The 20,010-nt window shown below is 35.1% G+C and overlaps 1 protein-coding gene across 3 annotated transcripts in view; it reads right to left on the bottom strand.

The window, feature by feature from the left end:
* Nucleotides 1-421: 421 nt before the first annotated feature.
* The window catches only part of LOC110442346, a 27,808-nt gene continuing 8,219 nt past the window's right edge, over nucleotides 422-20,010 (bottom strand). For 2 of the 3 annotated variants that reach the window (XM_021485901.1, XM_021485903.1), the window contains exons 2-8: nucleotides 17,251-19,712; nucleotides 16,592-16,720; nucleotides 12,721-12,855; nucleotides 10,051-10,138; nucleotides 8,901-9,021; nucleotides 5,683-5,776; nucleotides 422-1,704 (exon numbers count right to left, since the gene is read on the bottom strand). In XM_021485901.1, the coding sequence (XP_021341576.1) occupies nucleotides 1,673-1,704; nucleotides 5,683-5,776; nucleotides 8,901-9,021; nucleotides 10,051-10,138; nucleotides 12,721-12,855; nucleotides 16,592-16,720; nucleotides 17,251-19,651 (3,000 nt within the window). In that variant the 5' untranslated portion in view covers nucleotides 19,652-19,712 and the 3' untranslated portion in view covers nucleotides 422-1,672. The remainder of the gene's footprint in view (nucleotides 1,705-5,682; nucleotides 5,777-8,900; nucleotides 9,022-10,050; nucleotides 10,139-12,720; nucleotides 12,856-16,591; nucleotides 16,721-17,250; nucleotides 19,713-20,010) is intronic. The other variant, XM_021485904.1, reaches the window with a different exon arrangement.

Below are 20,010 nucleotides of genomic sequence, written 5' to 3' on the forward strand. Positions count from 1 at the left end.
AATGAAGAGCCAAAACTGTGAAAAAGATTAACTGATATTGATTGTCCTTCACACAAGCAAATCATGATCATTCTAGGCCATGTAATTCATTAGAAGATTCATTATATTAGACCTCTGTGATTTGGAACATGATACTTCATTTCAATCTGTCAGTCTCCAAACAATATGACACTAGTGTTCTAGTTATCAAAATGAAGTTGTTTTTAACGATACCTTGATTTACGAACGATGACAGATGGCGGACACTTGCCCTTTGAACCCTCTGGTGAGCTAAACTTAATCAAACTGATACTCCTTTGGGCCTAGAGGTTAGTTACTTTCTAGAGTCAAGAAATCTCTATGTAACTAATGTGAATTTATTAAAAGACAATACTTATCAATCTGTTTCAGTAAATAAAGAAAAAGATAAAACAAGCAAATGACTCTTTTTCATTTTATAATTATTCAAAACATGTTGGTTATGAAAAATACCTTTATAATAATACACAATAATATTATGTAGACAAATATGATTTCTTCATGTTCAAAATGTTCACTGCAAAGGAAAGGGGAAATCAGAACTAGTTGACCTCATTCTGCAGTCTTTAGGTATCCTGAATTAAGTAGGTCCCTTTGAAGAAAACATATATATTGAAATGAAAACAAGTTGACTTTGATCACATTTTTATTCAGAGCAGACCACTATGGAAATTTCCCATGGGCTTCATCCCATCCGTTTAAATGGGTGGCAATTGTTACAGCATGTTTGGGGCTTTATTTTGCTTTTTATTATATTTCGCTTTAAAACCTATTCCAAAACAGTACACTAGATGTACACATCATAGGCAAAACCACCTCTGTTTGCCTCTATATCTTCAGGGCAAATACTATCCCTCTTTGCCACCTTTTCAACATCTATGAAAGAAACACTGTTTCTGTTTACAAACACCAACTTCCTCAGGAATTACTATCTCTGTTTTCCACATATCCCGAGGAAACACCATCTCTATTTGTGGCATCTTGTGGGGAAACACCATCTGTTTGTGGCATCTTCTGGGGAAACATCGTCTCTGTGGCATCTTGTGGAAACACCATCTCCGTTTGCAGCATTTTCTGGGAAACAGTATCCCTATTTGTCGCATCTTCTGGGGAAACAGCATCTCTGTTTGCGGCATTTTCTGGGGAAACATTGTCCCTGTTTGTGGCATCTTCTTCGATAACAGTGTCTCTATTTATCGCATTTCTTCGGAAACACCATCTCTATTTGTGGCATCTTCTGGGGAAACAGCGTCTCTGTGGCATCTTCTGGGGAAACACCATCTCTGTTTGCAGCATTTTCTAGGGAAACACCATCTTTGTTTATGTCATCTTCTAGTCTTCTAGGGAAACATCTGCGGCATCTTCTAAGAGACACCATCTCTGTATGCGGCATCTTCTAAGAGACACCATCTCTGTATGCGGCATCTTCTAAGAGACACCATCTCTGTATGCGGCATCTTCTAAGAAACACCATTTCTATTTGCGGCATCTTCTAGGGAAACAGTGTCTCTGTTTATGTCATCTTCTAAGAAACACCATCTGTATTTGCAGCATATTCTGAGGAAACAGTGTTTCTATCTGCGGCATCTTCTTGGGAAACCATCTTTGTTTGCAGCATTTTCTGGGGAAACACCATTCCTGTTTGCAGCATTTTCTAGGAAACACCATCTTGGTTTGCCATCTCTCCTGAGGAAATACAAAACCATGTTGAAAAAATCTTCCATTTGCCAACCCATCACATTCGAAGATATCCCTTTTATATTTCAGAGCATAAACAATAAGGATATTGATTTATCCAGTAAATATTTTATGTTTTCATTACGATTCATGTACACAATGGCTTTATGGTATGACATTGTTATATTTAAATGCATGCTTATGGTACATAGATGAAGATGATATATATTGGTCTCCCATTGAATACATGTATCATGTATTTTTCACAAGCATAGCAGAAAATTGAGGTTTCTCTTGAGTGTGAAAAACTCAGTATAATATCTATTTGAAAGACTAATTAGAGATAAAAAGTAATCTAATCCAGCCCCTAGGGTAAGGTGGGATGTTATTTTCTCCTACCATCTAAATGCATCTGATCACAATAATTCAAACCAAATCATTCCCTGCTGAAAATGACCAAAAAGTATCCCAAATTGTTCTTTACCCCTCTCCCCAAAGTTGAAAGGATAACCGGAGAGTACTCAAATTTACAATTTCGATCAAGTCCCTGATGATCTTTCCATCCATAAAAAGAAAATAATTCTAGTACATCCGAGGCTCGAGAAAAATGGTTTTTGAAATATTAGCTAATTTCCCTGCCTTGGCCCCTTGGGCAGGGACAGAAAATTTCATACCCTCTGCCACTAAAGATGATTCTGACCAAGATTGAAAAAAAAACATTTATCTGATGTTAAGAAGTCAAAAATGTAAAAAAAGTTTACGGATACAGGGATGAAAGGGGAACACAATAGGTCAAGTGACCTGAAAAAGCATCTTTGGACATCAAATTTAGTTCTAGCATATATGGTGGTCGGAAGAAGAAGATTGTTGAAATTTAAGCCAATTTGACCCCTTCAAACCCAACCCCTGTGGTCGTAGAGCTTTCGGTTCATGGTCATAATATCAAACCGCAACCACATGATGAAAATTTCAGCCACGTTTGAGTTTTTTCCCAATGAAAATAAGCAAAATATCTCCAAAAGTGTTTATTCCTTCTATATAAAATAAAGTACGTAAACATTGTCCCTCCCTAGGGGGGAATAAGTAACCCAAGGGTAATAAAATTCCCAATTTTGATAAAGTACCTAAGCCTAAGGACCTTTCCATCGATAAAGAGTATTTGATTGCAGCATATCTGGCAATGGGTCTGTGAGTCTGAAGGAAAAATACGTTGAAATTTTGGCTGATTTGACCACTTTGCATTGGGCAAACTCCCTCTGGCATTTGGGGTAACTCAGGGTCTATTAATGTTCATAGCATCTAACTGCAATCACATGATAATAATTCCAACTAAGTTTAAATTCTTCCCCACTGAAAATAAACACAATATCTCCAAAAGTGTTATTTACCTTTACATGTATAACTATATTAACCAAGGGAGAATGGGTCCAATGAAATTCACAATTTTGATAAAGCACCTTATAAGGACCTTTCCAAACAGTTTTTAAATGATTTTTTTTTAAATACTGCATGAATATATCAAGTTAAGTCTCCTAATGGCAAATGACGGTAAGATTTTGCTGACAAATATTCATTAAAATGTATAATTACTAATAGTAGACGGATTCTGATCCTGTATGGTCAGACATTTTACAGGATAGTTTATAGTGTCACATCTAAAAACTTATGCGTACAACACGCCATTTCATTGTAAACAACATGACTAGCCATGGGAAGTGTCAGCAAGTGAATAACCTTTATCGTGTCAGCTACGAAGCAAAGAGTTGCCAAATGATCCAGATATAGCAGAAGGATTACGTTACGGAAGCATTATTGAAGGTGAGAAGTATTCAAAGGATAAAATAGCTGCTCTAACAATTAGTAATATACAGAGTATGTATTCTTCTGGATAGCAATTACGATGTTGAATAAAACTGAAATGAAATCAACAGAAATGTTGTTTATATAATGAATAAGTATCTAAAAGCATTGAACTTGCTCATTTGTTTGTCTAAGTCGGAACACAGATGATTTGTTTTGTTATCTAAATGGGCATGGTTCCGAGATAGTTTTCTTTGCATCTATATATATATACAGTGGTTTATGCGAAAGGCAGGTTAGTGTGACTGGTTAGTTTGATTCTGCTATGGGGCCCTCCAAGGGATAATTGTTGTGATGTTGTACAGTACGGCCACGGCGTATAGCAAACTATTCTGTTCTCTCCTCTGTCGGTACATGTAGTCCCATGAGATGCGTGCACTATTTTATTTACAATTAGGTTTTATAATACTCCCGGGTCCAGTAAAAAGGTATGATTTTATTATATTGCTGAAGAAGAAAACAATTATTCACATGGAAGATGTAAGACATTCAAAATGACGGTCCAGGATGATAATAACAGAGGTTCACCCGAGAAACTAAATCTGATCACATCTTCATTATGTCAACAGTTCATGTTTTGATGTTCACTTAGAATGTATGATCATGCAAAAATTTTGTCTAAAACCGATTTATTTAAAACTTCAAACAGCATCGGAATACATATTGAAAACGGAAAAAAGCAATTTGGTTGTGTTGTAAAAATGGTGTGTGCGGTCGGTACTATGGTTTCTGTTTCTGACAAAAGGAATAAATTTATACCATCATGCATGGAAAATTACTTCTATTCATATTCAAATTCCAGAAATCAGGGACAAGACAATATTTATTACCAGGATGGAACCGGTACTGAATCCGGTCCTGTGTCCTGTGTCCATAATAGAATTTAAAAAAAATATCTATCCCATTCCTGCAGTTGTGTTAAAAATGTCAATGTCCTATTACAAGAGAATCAATAATTGCAATAAAGAAAAGTTGTCTCAATATCAAAAAGGGTTCATTTACAAGAGTGCTTACATCTTTGTGTAAAGTATTGAAAACATGATTATCAAGTGTCTAACAGTTCCATATCTGACACATATTCTACATGTACATATACCGTTATTGGCCTTGATAGAAATGTGTATTGTGTGTGATGACTATAATATGACTAAGTGTTAAAGCATATGAAAACATTGAAAGTGGGAAAGAGAATATACATGAACATATATATACAGATGTACTGCATGGTCTTGAATAAAGGTGCCAAAGACAATGAGTTGTAATAAGAAATTTTACAAACATTTCTCTTTTTATACTTGTCAATGCATTCATGCACTTAATGAAAACCCTTGAAAAAGGGTCTTGGTCCTGTGATAAAGGTTTGTCCCAAGGTTGAGGGAAGGAATTTAGTACCGTACCCATTTGTACCAGTATCATTCAAGCATATCTCCCAGTGTCTATAAATAATGCTGAGATGCCAACAAATATTTCTTCCTTTGAATATTTACTACTAACGGGATTCAATAAGTATCAACAGGGACTTGGAATCATATTCCTTAGTTTCATAATGTGGTAAGAAGTTGCCCGACAGCCCCTTTCTTGAGGCCCTTTGTGATTTTGCATCTCAGTCAGATCACCTGTGTTCACTGCCTCATTTCAAAACTGCCACCTGATGTTATCAGCACTATTTTTTAACAGGGCTTTCCTGAACAATTTGAGAGGTCAAACTGGACATGTGGAACGGACTATGAATAAGGAGATAGCAAGGAAACAGTGTGTCCCTTGAAAAGTATTTGATTCCAGCATACATGTATTTGGGTCTGAAGATTATTTAAATTTTAGCAAATCTGGCCTCTTTTCCCCCTGCCCCTGAGGCCCCTGGGGGTTAGATTCATATTATTCACATTTTGGTTTGCCTTTGACAATGAAACCTTCCAGAAAAGTTAAGTTGAAATCAGTTCAGTGGTTAATGAGCAGATTTAAAAAATGTGATTTGTTTATGGATGAACAATGGACAACATACAACAGAGACTTTGTCTAAGGTGACTATAACATGTGCTATAAGATTTTTCAGGGTCAACCTTTTAATCTTTTAAGGCCAGTTTGAATCAAATTGATTGGTGAAGAGACAAAATGGAAGACACATACCTTTATCAATTTCCAATTCTCTATAAACTTTACCCAAGAGTCTCTTTGCCCTTTTGACCAACACATAGTATTTCTCTTTTTTCCAGCAGGATACCTGTAATAAACCAGAAACATCCGTTGTTTATCAAATGATATGCATCACTTCAGAAGTTTAAGTTGAGGACATTTAGATTTGGCAACTTCTTTTTGTGACTTATATAGGTAAGTAAAATTGTAGACTATGATGGTTTGTGTAAGTGCTATACTATTATCAGTGTTGAGTTAACAGGAGAAAGTAATAGTGTATTACTACCCTGGACAGGTGGGTCTACCCTTCCTGTTGTGAGATATCATTGTCTCACTTAGGGTTGAGATAGGGGGATTCCCTTGATATAACAGTGTCATAACTTCACATCAACTATACAACAATGCAAATCAACTATACAATGATGCAAATCAACTATTACAACGATGCAAATCGACTATACAACGATGCAAATCAACTATACAACAATGCAAATCAACTATACAATGATGCAAATCAACTATACAATGACGCACATCAACTATACAATGAGGCACATCAACTATACAACGATGCAAATCAACTATTACAACGATGCAAATCAACTATACAACGATGCAAATCAACTATACAACAATGCAAATCAACTATACAACAATGCAAATCAATTACACAACGATGCAAATCCACTATACAATGACGCACATCAACTATACAATGATGCAAATCAACTATATAATGATGCACATCAACTATACACTGACGCACATCAACTATACACTGACGCAAATCAACTATGCAATGACGCACATCAACTATACAATGACGCACATCAACTATACAATGATGCACATCAACTATACACTGACACACATCAACTATATAATGATGCACATCAACTATACACTGACATCACATCCGATCAGTCTCAAAAGTTAAGGACCAAGGGGAACACATATATAAAATTTGAGAAAGATCCCTCAGGTACTTCTTGAGAAATACCGATAACATGAATTGTTAATGGATGAACGACGGACCACGGACCACGGACGATGGTGGACGATGGTGGGCTAAAAAATTTAGTGTGGTTCGGGCAGACGACCATAGGCTGAGCAGGATTGTAACTTTAAGAAGGATTTCATTCACATTTATAGTTGGCAAGTTGATTCTGGGTCACCACGTGGAGCTCAAAGCCATTATCATTCTATCCCTGATGTAGTGATTCTGTTCCCTAGTCTTGCATGTGTGTACTTAACCAATTTATAACCTGAAGATATATATATATATATATCCTTAATTACCTCAAATGTTTTTATTACGTAATAATGTAGTCCTCCCCTATATCAAACAATAAACAAGCCATTCAGATTGATATGTCTCGCCTGTGCCCCACTTTGACCATCAATTCACATATCAGTGAAATAAATTCAATGTAGACATCCAGCATTTGATGCATGGGTTGAGATATACTACCTCAGATGCATCCATTTATAGTTTCAGAGACTCTAACTTAAATGCAAAAACCTTAATGTTGATGGAGATGCTAACAAAGTCAGTGGACCATCAAAGGTAGGCCGCCTCCAGCATTTGAAGCATGGGTTGAGATGTGCTACCATAGATACATATATGGTCCAAGTTTGGTTGGTCTAGCACTTACACTTTCAGTGACACTATTTTAAATGCAAAAACGTAATGTTGACGCCTCCGTCGCCGGAAATGCAACACCTTATTAGTCTCGCTTCCGCTACGTTGTTGCGGCTAGACAAAAACAGAAACCTATATATATACCCCTCCTTTGATCATAATTGATTCAATGTATTCAGTGTTACGGCGGGAATTCTTCACAAATGGGCTTAAAAAAATCTGAATCCGTCATTGATAATGAGTTTTTGACAGCTATTTTGGGAAAGGGCCCCTAAGCAAGAATTGGGAAAATATCATCGGCATTTGGCAAAAATTGGGAAATATCATCATTGTTCCCACATGTTCAGGTTTGGGAAAATATCGTAAGTTTGGAAAAAATAAAACATGCAATGTGACTAGCACAAAGTTTTCCTCTAACTGTTTCTTGCAGTAAAATGTTTAGCAACATACATGGTATAAACACATCTATTTTCACTGTTTTTGCTTATTCAATTTCAATTTTTTGTTATTTATGCATTTTGAATGCTCCATCATGGACAGTTATACTTCAAATTTTGCACATATAATGGCTGAGAACTTGAATAAACATGCTTTTTAATCCAATTGGGAAAATAAAGACTGAAATTGGGAAAATGCAGGGTAATTTTACTATTTTTTTCAATCGGGAATGGGGGGTCCCTGTGCCCGACCCTATAAACACATGGCAAAACCCCTGTAACTACTAACAGATTTTGATGATAGTGCAAATATTGACCAAATTACATAAAAATCAAGTTATATTTCATTAGGTTCCTAGGAAGAAACCTTTGCCAATCTCAGGGTAGTACATGAATGCTCACACAACTGATGTATCTTTATACAGGAAGTATAGATACACCCTTTAGTGTACCAAGTGACAACCAAATGAGGTGACTTTTGTTCCAGAAACTTGTATTTTGGAAACCACCTATCAATTAAGCACAGGTTTGGCTTTACTTCAGTCTCTGTCTTTGACGTTCTATAAATATTATCCAAATAAAGTTTCATCAAGAATTGCTGTGGAGATTGACTTCACACTTTGTAAAAATGTTCCATATGTGGACCCCAACAAGACTTCTTACTTTTTGTGCTGATGTGATAATCCAAGACAGCCACCCAGGCCTCTGATTTGCTGGGACACTTAAAACCTCTTCTCTAGAAGAGCTTCACCAATTCACTTTAAACATGATACAAATGTTCCTTATGAGGTCCCCAACAAGTGTTTTTACTTTTCTTGCTGAGCTAAAAATCTAAGATTCATTCAATTACAACATGGCTTTTCCAAAGAGAAAATAGAATGTGAAGATATTGCCAAAAATTAAATGTCTGACTGTGGGTGATGTTTTGACCAAAATATGAATCTAGTTATTGATGATACCAACGGGCATCACAGTGCTCGTCATGTCGGTACTGTATTTTGGGGCAATCTTTACACTGTAAACGTGGATTTTTTTGTGTATGAGAAAATTTCTGCTTTGGCAATAGTTTTGAAATCTATATAATTCTAGAATAAATAATGAAAATATCCACTTTTACAGTATCTTATACCTACCCAGATAACTTTGTAGCCTTTAACTCGGAGCGAAGCCTTAATTTGTCTACTTTCAAATTGAATGGAGGGGAGTTCTCGGCGCAGAAGATATTGATCCTTGTGAAGAAAAATAACTGCAAGTCTGAAATATGAATAACAATATAATTAAACAAAAAGCCCAGAGGGCCCTTATTGCTCACCTGTTTCTTTCGTTACATGAAATTGACATATAGGTAACTTCAGACCAAATCTGCTATCTAGAACACAAGACATTTAAACATCTCTTAAAATGTTCTTATGATATTATTTTAACCCACAATAACCTTTGATGCTACCTAGTACTTAAAGATGACCTTTGACATCATAATTGTAATAAAGAAAACGATTCACACAGCAGGTCACCATAACATAGTATCATGACTATTGTTGTTTGAAGTTTTTACCTTATTTCACCCCTGTGACCTTGGAATTAGGTCAAGGTCATTTTATTGTGGAAACTTTATAGCATTCCATCCAAGGTGCCTACTGGCCAAATATCATTACCCTGGGCCTGTTATCTCATATTGACCTATGACTGATGACTAGTTGATTTTTGACCTCATTACTGTAATTAAGAAAAAATGTGCACTGCTGGTCTACATAACATATCCAAGTGTCATGAGTCAAGTACAAATGGTTCTTAGGATATTGTTGTTTGAATTTTTTAACATATTTGACCCCATGTGACCTTGAAAATAGGTCAAGGTAATTTTAATAAGGAATCTTTATAGCACTCCATTTCAGGTACCCACTGGCCAAATATCATGAATCTATGTCCTCCTGTTCTTCAAGAGAAGTCATTTAAAGAAAAAAGTTGACGAATGGACGACCGAAGGACGACAGACGCAGCAGTATGGCATAAGCTCAAAGGGCCATAGGAGCTAATAATCATTAGTAAATATGTAAATCAAAATCAAGTATTCATTGCCCTATCAATATGCAAACGTAATTCTTTGTTTGCCTCTGATTGACCATGTTTCACTCAGGCTTTGCCTCATAAAATATGATTTTTACTCAGCTTTGCCCTTGTAAAACAGATGCTTTAATTTAATCATCAAACATTTAAAAGTGATGTGAATGTGTGTACATGTACTCATATGAAGTAGTATAGCAACTGTTATTTATTACTTACTTTGTGTAATATTTGCCAGCCTTTCTCATGTGGTCAAGTTCAGAATATTTCACTACATTACAATCTTCATTGAAATATGCCACCATGTCTGTTCAAATTTATAAAAATGGAGCAGTGTTGATAAAAGAGTTGTCAATAAGTATGTAACATTACACTGACCAACATGACATTCTATAATAATCTAATTTCATGTTACACATGACATTCTATAATAATCTAATTTCATGTTACACATGACATTCTATAATAATCTAATTTCATGTTACACATGACATTCTATAATAATCTAATTTCATGTTACACATGACATTCTATAATAATCTAATTTCATGTTACACATGACATTCTATAATAATCTAATTTCATGTTACACATGACATTCTATAATAATCTAATTTCATGTTACACATGACATTCTATAATAATCTAATTTCATGTTACACATGACATTCTATAATAATCTAATTTCATGTTACACATGACATTCTATAATAATCTAATTTCATTTTACACATGACATTCTATAATAATCTAATTTCATTTTACACATGACATTCTATAATAATCTAATTTCATTTTACACATGACATTCTATAATAATCTAATTTCATTTTACACATGACATTCTATAATAATCTAATTTCATTTTACACATGACATTCTATAATAATCTAATTTCATTTTACACATGACATTCTATAATAATCTAATTTCATTTTACACATGACATTCTATAATAATCTAATTTCATTTTACACATGACATTCTATAATAATCTAATTTCATTTTACACATGACATTCTATAATAATCTAATTTCATTTTACACATGACATTCTATAATAATCTAGTTAAATGTTATACATGACATTTATAATAATAGTGTCACATGTTACACATGACATTCTATAATAATCTTGTTACATGTTAAACATGACATTTATAATAATCTTGTTACATGTTACACATGCATAACATTCTATAATATTTGTGTTACATGTTACACATGATATTCTATAATAATTTTGTTAAATGTTACACAAGACATTTATCATAATCTTGTTACATGTTACACATGACATTCTATAATATTCTTGTCACATGCTACACATGACATTCTATTATAATCTAATTTCATGTTACACATGACATTCTATAATAATCTGATTTCTATTACACATGACATTTATAATAATCTAATTTCATGTTAAACGTGACATTTATAATAATCTTGTTACTTGTTACACATGGGATTCTATAATAATCTAATTTCATGTTACACATGACATTCTATAATAATCTAGTTAAATGTTACACAAGACATTTATCATAATCTTGTTACATGTTACACATGACATTCTATAATATTCTTGTCACATGTTACACATGACATCCTATAATAATCTTGTTACATGTTACACATGACATTCTATAATAATCTTGTTACATGTTACAAATGACATTTATAATAATAGTATCACATGTTACACATGACATTTATGATAATCTTGTCACATGTTAAACATGACATTCTTTAATAACCTTGTCACATGTTAAACATGACATTTATAATAATAGTGTCACATGTTACACATGACATTTATCATAATCTTGTTACATGTTACACATGCATAACATTCTATAATATTCATGTTGCATGTTACAAATGATATTCTATAATAATTTTGTTAAATGTTACACAAGACATTTATCATAATCTTGTTACATGTTACACATGACATTCTATAATATTCTTGTCACATGTTACACATGACATTCTATAATAATCTAATTTCATGTTACACATGACATTCTATAATAATCTAATTTCATGTTTCACATGACATTTATAATAATCTAATTTCATGTTACACATGGCATTCTATAATATTCGTGTTACATGTTACACATGACATTTATAATAATCTAATTACATGTTAAACGTGACATTTATAATAATCTTGTTACACATGACATTCTATAATAATCTAATTTCATGTTACACATGACATTTATAATAATCTTATTTCATGTTACACATGACATTCTATAATAATCTAATTTCATGTTACACATGACATTCTATAATAATCTAGTTAAATGTTATACATGACATTTATAATAATAGTGTCACATGTTACACATGACATTCTATAATAATCTTGTTACATGTTATACATGACATTTATAATAATAGTGTCACATGTTTCACATGACATTCTATATTTTCTTGTCACATGTTTCACATAACATCCTATAATATTTGTGTCGCATGTTAAACACGACATTTATAATAATAGTGTCACATGTTACACATGACATTTATGATAATAGTGCGACATGTTACACATGACATTTATGATAATAGTGTCACATGTTACACATGACATTTATAATAATAGTGTCACATGTTATACATGACATTTATGATAATAGTGTCACATGTTAACATGACATTTATAATAATAGTGTCACATGTTACACATGACATTTATGATAAAATTGTCACATATGACATTTATAATAATAGTGTCACATGTTACTCATGCCATTTATAATAATAGTGTCACATATTACATGTGACATATGGCAATGACAAAAAGTTTCTGAACAGTTACAACTAAAATCTGTTCTATCTCTCTACAATTAGTTACTGTATCTTTCTACTTACCTATGTGAATGCCATCCGAGGTGATGTAATTGGTGCGAACGAACTCAGGTCCTCCTAATTCAGAAGTTAAAGTATCCTGCATGCTTTGCTTTTGTATCAGATAGTGGATCAGCTGGGCATCATAAGATCCACCTGCTGTACAAAGTCAATATGTTGAGTTTATTAAAGCTATGAGATATTGCTTACATGATGTTTTTAACCAGAATCCCACAGAACGCTGTCTTATCTGATCCTGATTGACGTTGTTCATGACTTGTGTATTTAACATGAGTGAAACAAGTTCATATTATTTAGTAAATAATGAAAAGTGACATATGTTGTTTAAGTTCTATCAAATTGTTTTCATTTTACTCTTATTTACAATTCAAACTAGAACACTGACAGGTCAGTAAGGGCCCCGTATTGTGGCAATATATCCCCCATAATCATCAAGAAGCAATCTGACCATATAGCTGAGCTTTACGTTTGACATTTGGACAAAGAATCGCAAGGAAGCAAAATATACATTTTACATGTACTATGATGTGAGTCTTGTTTCCTTCCACCTCCATATTTGCTGGGCTATCAGAAATGTAAATACCGGTGCAATACTCATTTGTTAGCTTTGATTTGTTTTATTTCACCTTATATACCTCCTACATCAAGAGCCAGGGTCAAAGTCAGAGATCCACTTTGTCTTTGACCTTTGGACCCAAATGACCTTGCCCATTTACCTGGTGACCCTGAACTTTGGTCAGTTGACTTATCCTTTAATTCTGACCAACTTTGCTTCTTGATATCATAACAAAATGTTCATCAGTGAAAAATACAAACCTTGACATTGACCCTTTGGATCCCGTAACCTTGACCTAATCTAAAGGTCAGTTGACTCTGTGTCAAGTTCTGAACAACATTGCTTCATAATGTCATAACGAAATGTTCACCAGTGAAAAGCTACAAAATTTGACCTTGCCCCCTGACCCAATGACCTTGACCTTTGGTCAGTTGACTCCTTGTTTAATTCTGATCAACTTTGCTTCATATTGTCATAACAAAGTGTTCATCAGTGAAAAGACGCAAATTTGACCTTGACCTTTGAATATAATGACCTTGACCTTTGACCTCGACTTTTTACCTCAGTATGTCTCTGTTTAATCCTGATCAACTTTGCTTCATGATGTCATAACAAAATGTTCATCAGTCAAAAGATGTAAAATTTGACCTTGACCTTTGAACCTAATGACCTTGACCTTTGACCTTGATTTGTTTTTTACCTCAATGTGTATTTTTGTGAACTGAACATCTTGACCAAGTTTCATGAACATCGGTCAATAAATACCAAAGTTATCAGCCAGGAACAGAATTTGTGGACGGACGGACGGACGGAAGGACAGACAGACAGACAGACAGAGTGATTACTATAGGGCACACGTATCTCCGATACGGGGCCCTAATGAACAAATTTATCTGTACACTGCCATGTTTGAAATCATAATCAAATAAGTTTGTTTTCTTCGGGCAAAACTGGTACACATTTCATAACTAACAAGAGGCCCAATGGGCCTGCATCGCTCAACCGGTTTTAATCTCACACTTGTAACCTTAAAAGTGATCTTACTTAAAAGTAAAGCTATAGCAAAATATCAGTATTTAAAGGAACCTGTTAAAAGATGTTATAACATTTGACCCCATGTGACAATGAAAGTTGAATAAGGTCATTACAATGAACAAAGTTTATAGCCCTTCATCACAAGATGCAACTTGCTAAATATCACTACCCTTGACCTTTTCTCTATTGAGATTAGGTCATTCAAAGTTTTATACATATTTGACCAAAATGTGACCTTAAAAGTGGGTCAAGGTCATTCAAATGAACGAGCATGGTAGCCCTTCATCCAAGCATGCTACTGGCCAAGTATCAGCATCCTGTGCCTTATGGTTATTCAGAGGAAGTCGTTTAAAGATTGTAAACAAATTTGACTCCTGTGACCTTGAATACAAGTAAAGGTCATTCATTTGAACAAACTTGGTAGCCCTTTATCCTAGTATGCTACTGACCAGATATCAACATTCTATGCATGATGGTTATTCAGAAGTCGTTGAAATATTTTAAACATATTTGACCCGTGACCTTGAATATGGGTAAAAGTCATTCATTTGACCAAACTTGGTAGCCCTTCACCAAGCATGTTACTGACCAAATATCATTATCCTGTGTCTTATGGTTATTTGGACAAGTGGTTTAAAGATTTTGAACATATTTGATCACTGTGACCTTGAATAAAGGTCAAGTCCATTCATTTTTACAAACTTCATAGCCCTTTATCCTAGCATACTACTGGGCAAATATCAACATCATGGGTTTTCTGGTTATTCAGAAGTTGTGAAAAGATTTTGACATATTTGAGCCAAGTGACCTTGAATATGGGTAAAGGTCATTCATTTGAACAAACTTGATAGCCCTTCATCCAAGCTTGCTTCTTGCCAAATATCATCTTCCTGGGTATTTTGGTTATTCAGAAGAAGTCGTTTAAATGTTTTAAACATATTTGATCAATATGACCTTGAAAATATGTCAAGGTCATTCATTTGAACAAACTTGGTAGCCTTTTATCAAAGCATGCTTCTGGCCAATTATCATAATCCTGGGCCTTCTTGTTATTCAGTAGAAATTGTTTAAAAGATTTTAAACATATTTGACCCCTTTGATCTTTACTTATATGTCAAGGTCATTCACTTGAACAAATTTCAAAGCGTGTCGTCCCAGCATGTCTCTGGCCAAATATCATCACCCAGAGCCTTCTGGTTTTTCAGAAGTTGTTGAAAGATTTGAACATATTTGACCGCTTCGACCTTGAAAATGGGCAAAGGTCATTCATTTGAACAAATTTGGTAGCACTGCATCCAAGCATGCTACTGGCCAAATATCAACACACTGGGCCTCTTGGTTATTCAGAAGAAGTTGTTTAAATTAAACAGTTGACGCCGGACGAACGCCGGACAGACGACAGACGACAGATGCTGCACCACAGCTTAAGCTTAAGTCCTTCGGGCCAGGTGAGCTAATGAAAACGAGAGGTCCAATGGGCCTGCACCATCATCTGGTATTAATCTTACAATTTTGCAACCTTAAAAGTGTACATCGAAATACACTATAACTTTTTCATTTAGGAACATTGGAGCATAGTTAAATTACTATTCAACATGTTTTTCTTGATTTTCTTGACCAGTATATATAATACAGCATGTCACATCCTCAGAACCTAGGGGTAACACTTCCTTACATTTTCTACACCCCTGGAATATGTCATGCTGAAATCAAAGGCTTTTTACATATAATCTGGTGCATGATTCAAGTAGACTTAGTTTAATCTTTTGATGTACATTAAAAGAATAACAGTAAAATGGACCAGTTTTGAAGTTGCATTTCTCTCTTCTGTATTATAAACTTCAATGGAAAGGTATTAGCCTGCAGGCGATTGGTCATTTTTTTCAACTGGAACAATCAAATACCATAACTAACTGTGATCATGAAATGTGGTCATGACATATTCCAGGGTGTGAAGAACATTAGGGAGAGTTACAGTTACCCCTGGAACTTATGGAATGAGCATGTCAATCACTTTACATTTCATTTCAAAATATTTTATTAAATCAATCAGATTAAATGGGAATTGGGCAACAGGCAAAGCCTAGATACAAGCCCTCTCCCGGCAGGTAAATCTCAAACAATAGCAATATAATGAACTATGAATATTCACACCATGAACATGTTTTATGAACATAAAAATTAGATCAGTGCCAATCATATATACATGGACATATTATTTATTTTTGCATTGATTTAGTTACTAATGTGAAGGCCGGTACAGTGTACTTTTACATTGCCCACCTGGTTCAGGGTGAGCTTCTATCAACCTCCGCTGATAGGGAACAGCATAGTCTGGACACAGCAGGCACACCTTTCTGTTCAACTCGACAATGTTGTTTAACAGTGATTGAGACTGATTGTAAGACAGATCTACAAGTAAAAAACAGCCTTTCTATTATCATGCATACAAATCAGCTGGACAAGAATCCTAACCCACTAGGTAACCTATTTGTCACTAGCACTGTAACTGCTGTAGGAACAAAAACACTATCAGTATTTATTTGTGTTCTCAATAATAGTGCCATGGTAACCAGTTGAAATTTGCATACTTCAATGGAATTTAAGATTCAGTTAATTTTGTAAAGATGCTCAAACTTTATTTATTAAGTTTTATCAAAATTTGTGAAGGAATGAAGTCACAAGAGCGTTGACAAATAAAATTCTATATATAGGAATGATAATCCTGACCTTGACAACCTGAAACATAACTAATATGAGGATTTCAAATTCACCAGAGCAATGACAAAGATTTACTGAAAACATAATTATAATGAACCCCAAGTAACCTATAGGGGTAATTAAAGAATTGGCAATAAGCATGTTCGTACTAAACATATTTTAGTGTTGATGTATTTAATTGATATACATATCTTACCAGATGTTGAACATAAATTGTTTACCTGGACTGTGCAGTAAGTCCATCACTTTGTTGATGTAGGGAGCCCGAAACACTTTTGTGATATAGTTTTGTGGAAAATCCATCAAATCAGACATACTGCATAGCATCTGAACCAAGACGGGGGGTTCAACGGCATCTATTGTCAATTGGTTCAAACTATTATTTGCTGCTTGAAGTAATCTTTGCTGTGTACCTTGTGGTCCAATTTTCAATGAGATCTGAAGAAGGTCTATGAAATTACTTATTTTCATATTGGTTTGGTGTTTGATAGCATACTCCAGAAGGTTGCACTGGAATTGTGAATAAGAACTAGGGGAAAGAGATAGGGCTAGCCAACAGGCCATCTCAAATTCATGTGGATCCAAGTGTCCGTCACACAGAAAGGTGAGACCATAGAGAATATCATTCCTTAAATCATCTGTAGGTACATGCATGCACGGTCTGAACAAGTCACGGAACTGTTGTTGTAGTCGCCAGCTAGGTAATCCACACAGTTTCACACGGCTGCTCGTCTTTATGTCGTAGCCCAAGAGAAAAAACTGACGAATGTCATTTCGGTCTTCTGTCCTTTCCCTTCCTGTTGTGCGAAATACTCGGGTAAAAGCATGTACAAGGTTGTGGTAATATGTGTCTACATAGGCAGAGGCTATCGTGTTAATAAGTTTTTTAAGCTCATTAAGGTTATAACAATGGGCTAATTTCTCATTAAATATACCTGTTAGAGGTGTTGTATTCATTTGGTGTTTTACAAGTACTACAAAGTGAAGACGTTGCAGTCTATCTGTCATGTCTAATAAAGAGCTGCTTAATACTTCAGATAGACACTGCAGGCCAAAGTCATCTTTGCTTCCTGTTGAAGAGAAATACAGAGATGTGGTGTCGTACAGCTCAACAAAATCATCGGTTTTAAGGTGGGGCATTATATCAAAATCAAAAAATGCTCTGTTTAATGATTCTTTGGCAGTCACAGAAATATCTCTGTCACAAAGCAAGTCCGAGATTGCTCTGGAACGTTTTAAGAAGATGACCATTTCTAGAGGTAACGACTGGGCTACAGGATTCTGCAGACATCCCCAAGTCAAACGGAGGATTTTGTCTTTGCATTTTGCTGAAAGTTTCATCCATGAGAGGTTTGCAAGTTGTTGAAGCTCCAAGATATTGTACATTGAAAAATCTTGCATTTCAAATATTATGGATTCCATCCTAGATTGGACCTTCTCCAAAAAAGGTTTTGACAAGAACTCCATATGTTCTTCGGCAGACATTGCTGTGATAGCACAGAGCTGGTGGAGGTTTAGTTGTTGAATGTTTGCTGACATAACATCTGTTATATGTTTCAAAATTATCCCACTTATGTCTTGAATGTTGGGCTCAATGAAGGCCAATCGGTGATCTCCCAACATAAACACTGACACCAATTGAAACACTTGGACAACAAGGTCAAGGTCACTAACAATGGATCTATGATCCCTACATAGTGATAATATTTGAAGCAATAAGTTTGATATTAAGTCACTGTCTATCTGCTGCAGTAGACCACAGGAAGAAAAATGACACAAAACATCAAGAAACAATTTGGGATCTTTTTCTAACTTCACACAGCCATTCTGCAATAGATATCCAAGTTGGGGAAGAATTTCCTTTTCAATTATGATGTGACTGCTGTTGTAATTCTCAACGGCTGATAGAAATTGTCCAAGCGACACAAAATCTAAACTTTTTTGCTTACTCTGCAACTGTAGAAAGAGGCATGTCATCAGAGGATGCGTGGCCTCCAAGCCAGCATGAGTCAAATCACGGAACACAGAACACATCTCCTCTACACTCATGTGCTCCACTGAATCAGTTGTGATGGCTTGATTGATCAGGTCTTCCAGCTCTGGTGAATTCAATCTTGGTTTCGGTGTTCTGCTGTTTCGACTTTTTGAAAAGGCAACTGTTCTAGAGTAAGGGTATAGCCATGGATCTTTCTTAACCAACGTCTGGTAGACAGACTCGGCACAACTGGCTACCAATTGCTGGGTTGTCTTATTTTCAAAAGCCGATTTTGGCTCTTTGGAGTCGGAATGATATGGCCGCAAATTATTCAGTTGTTTCTGTTTGAGAGGCACAGAAGAACGAGTTTGTGACATACACAATGCTGTTACTGCTGGTGGATGTAGGTATCTGGAGATGGCTGTCCACACATTGTCAGCTGGTCTACACCATACTTGTGAATGAGTACATCTGGCTAGTTGTATTAATGGACTGCTCATTCTTGGTGAACAAACAGAATAGTTTCTAAAAGGGAGGCCACTGACTATGTACCTGCTACAAGTCTTCCAGGGTAGTTTCCAGTATCGTTGGTTCTGCATAATTGTGTTACTAAGTTCCAATTCATATGAGCAAAATAGTCTAATCATCCTCTGATTTACTCGCTACAGGTACATCTCAGGCTCCTGACTTTCAAGAAAACAGCAGGGTCTGCAAAATAATGAAAAAATATCATCACCCAGGGGCTGTTCAAAGATTTTTAAAACAAGAGACCCAGGGGCCTTAGTAGCTCACCTGGTATTTTATTTTTCAATTTAAAACCTGCTGAGTACCATTCAGGTTTATCAAAGGAGTACAAGTAACAAAGTTGCATCTTCCATTTATAAATATTCAATTCCCTTTGCCCAAAGATTCTCTAAAACAAGTTTGGTTAGGTTAAAATCCCTTCAACGGTACAGAAGGAGAAGGATCTTTAATGTTTTCCTCTATTTCCCCTAATGGGCCCCAC

The sequence above is a fragment of the Mizuhopecten yessoensis genome, unplaced genomic scaffold (genome assembly GCF_002113885.1).
Source record: "Mizuhopecten yessoensis strain PY_sf001 unplaced genomic scaffold, ASM211388v2 scaffold716251, whole genome shotgun sequence".
Classification (NCBI taxonomy): domain Eukaryota; kingdom Metazoa; phylum Mollusca; class Bivalvia; order Pectinida; family Pectinidae; genus Mizuhopecten; species Mizuhopecten yessoensis.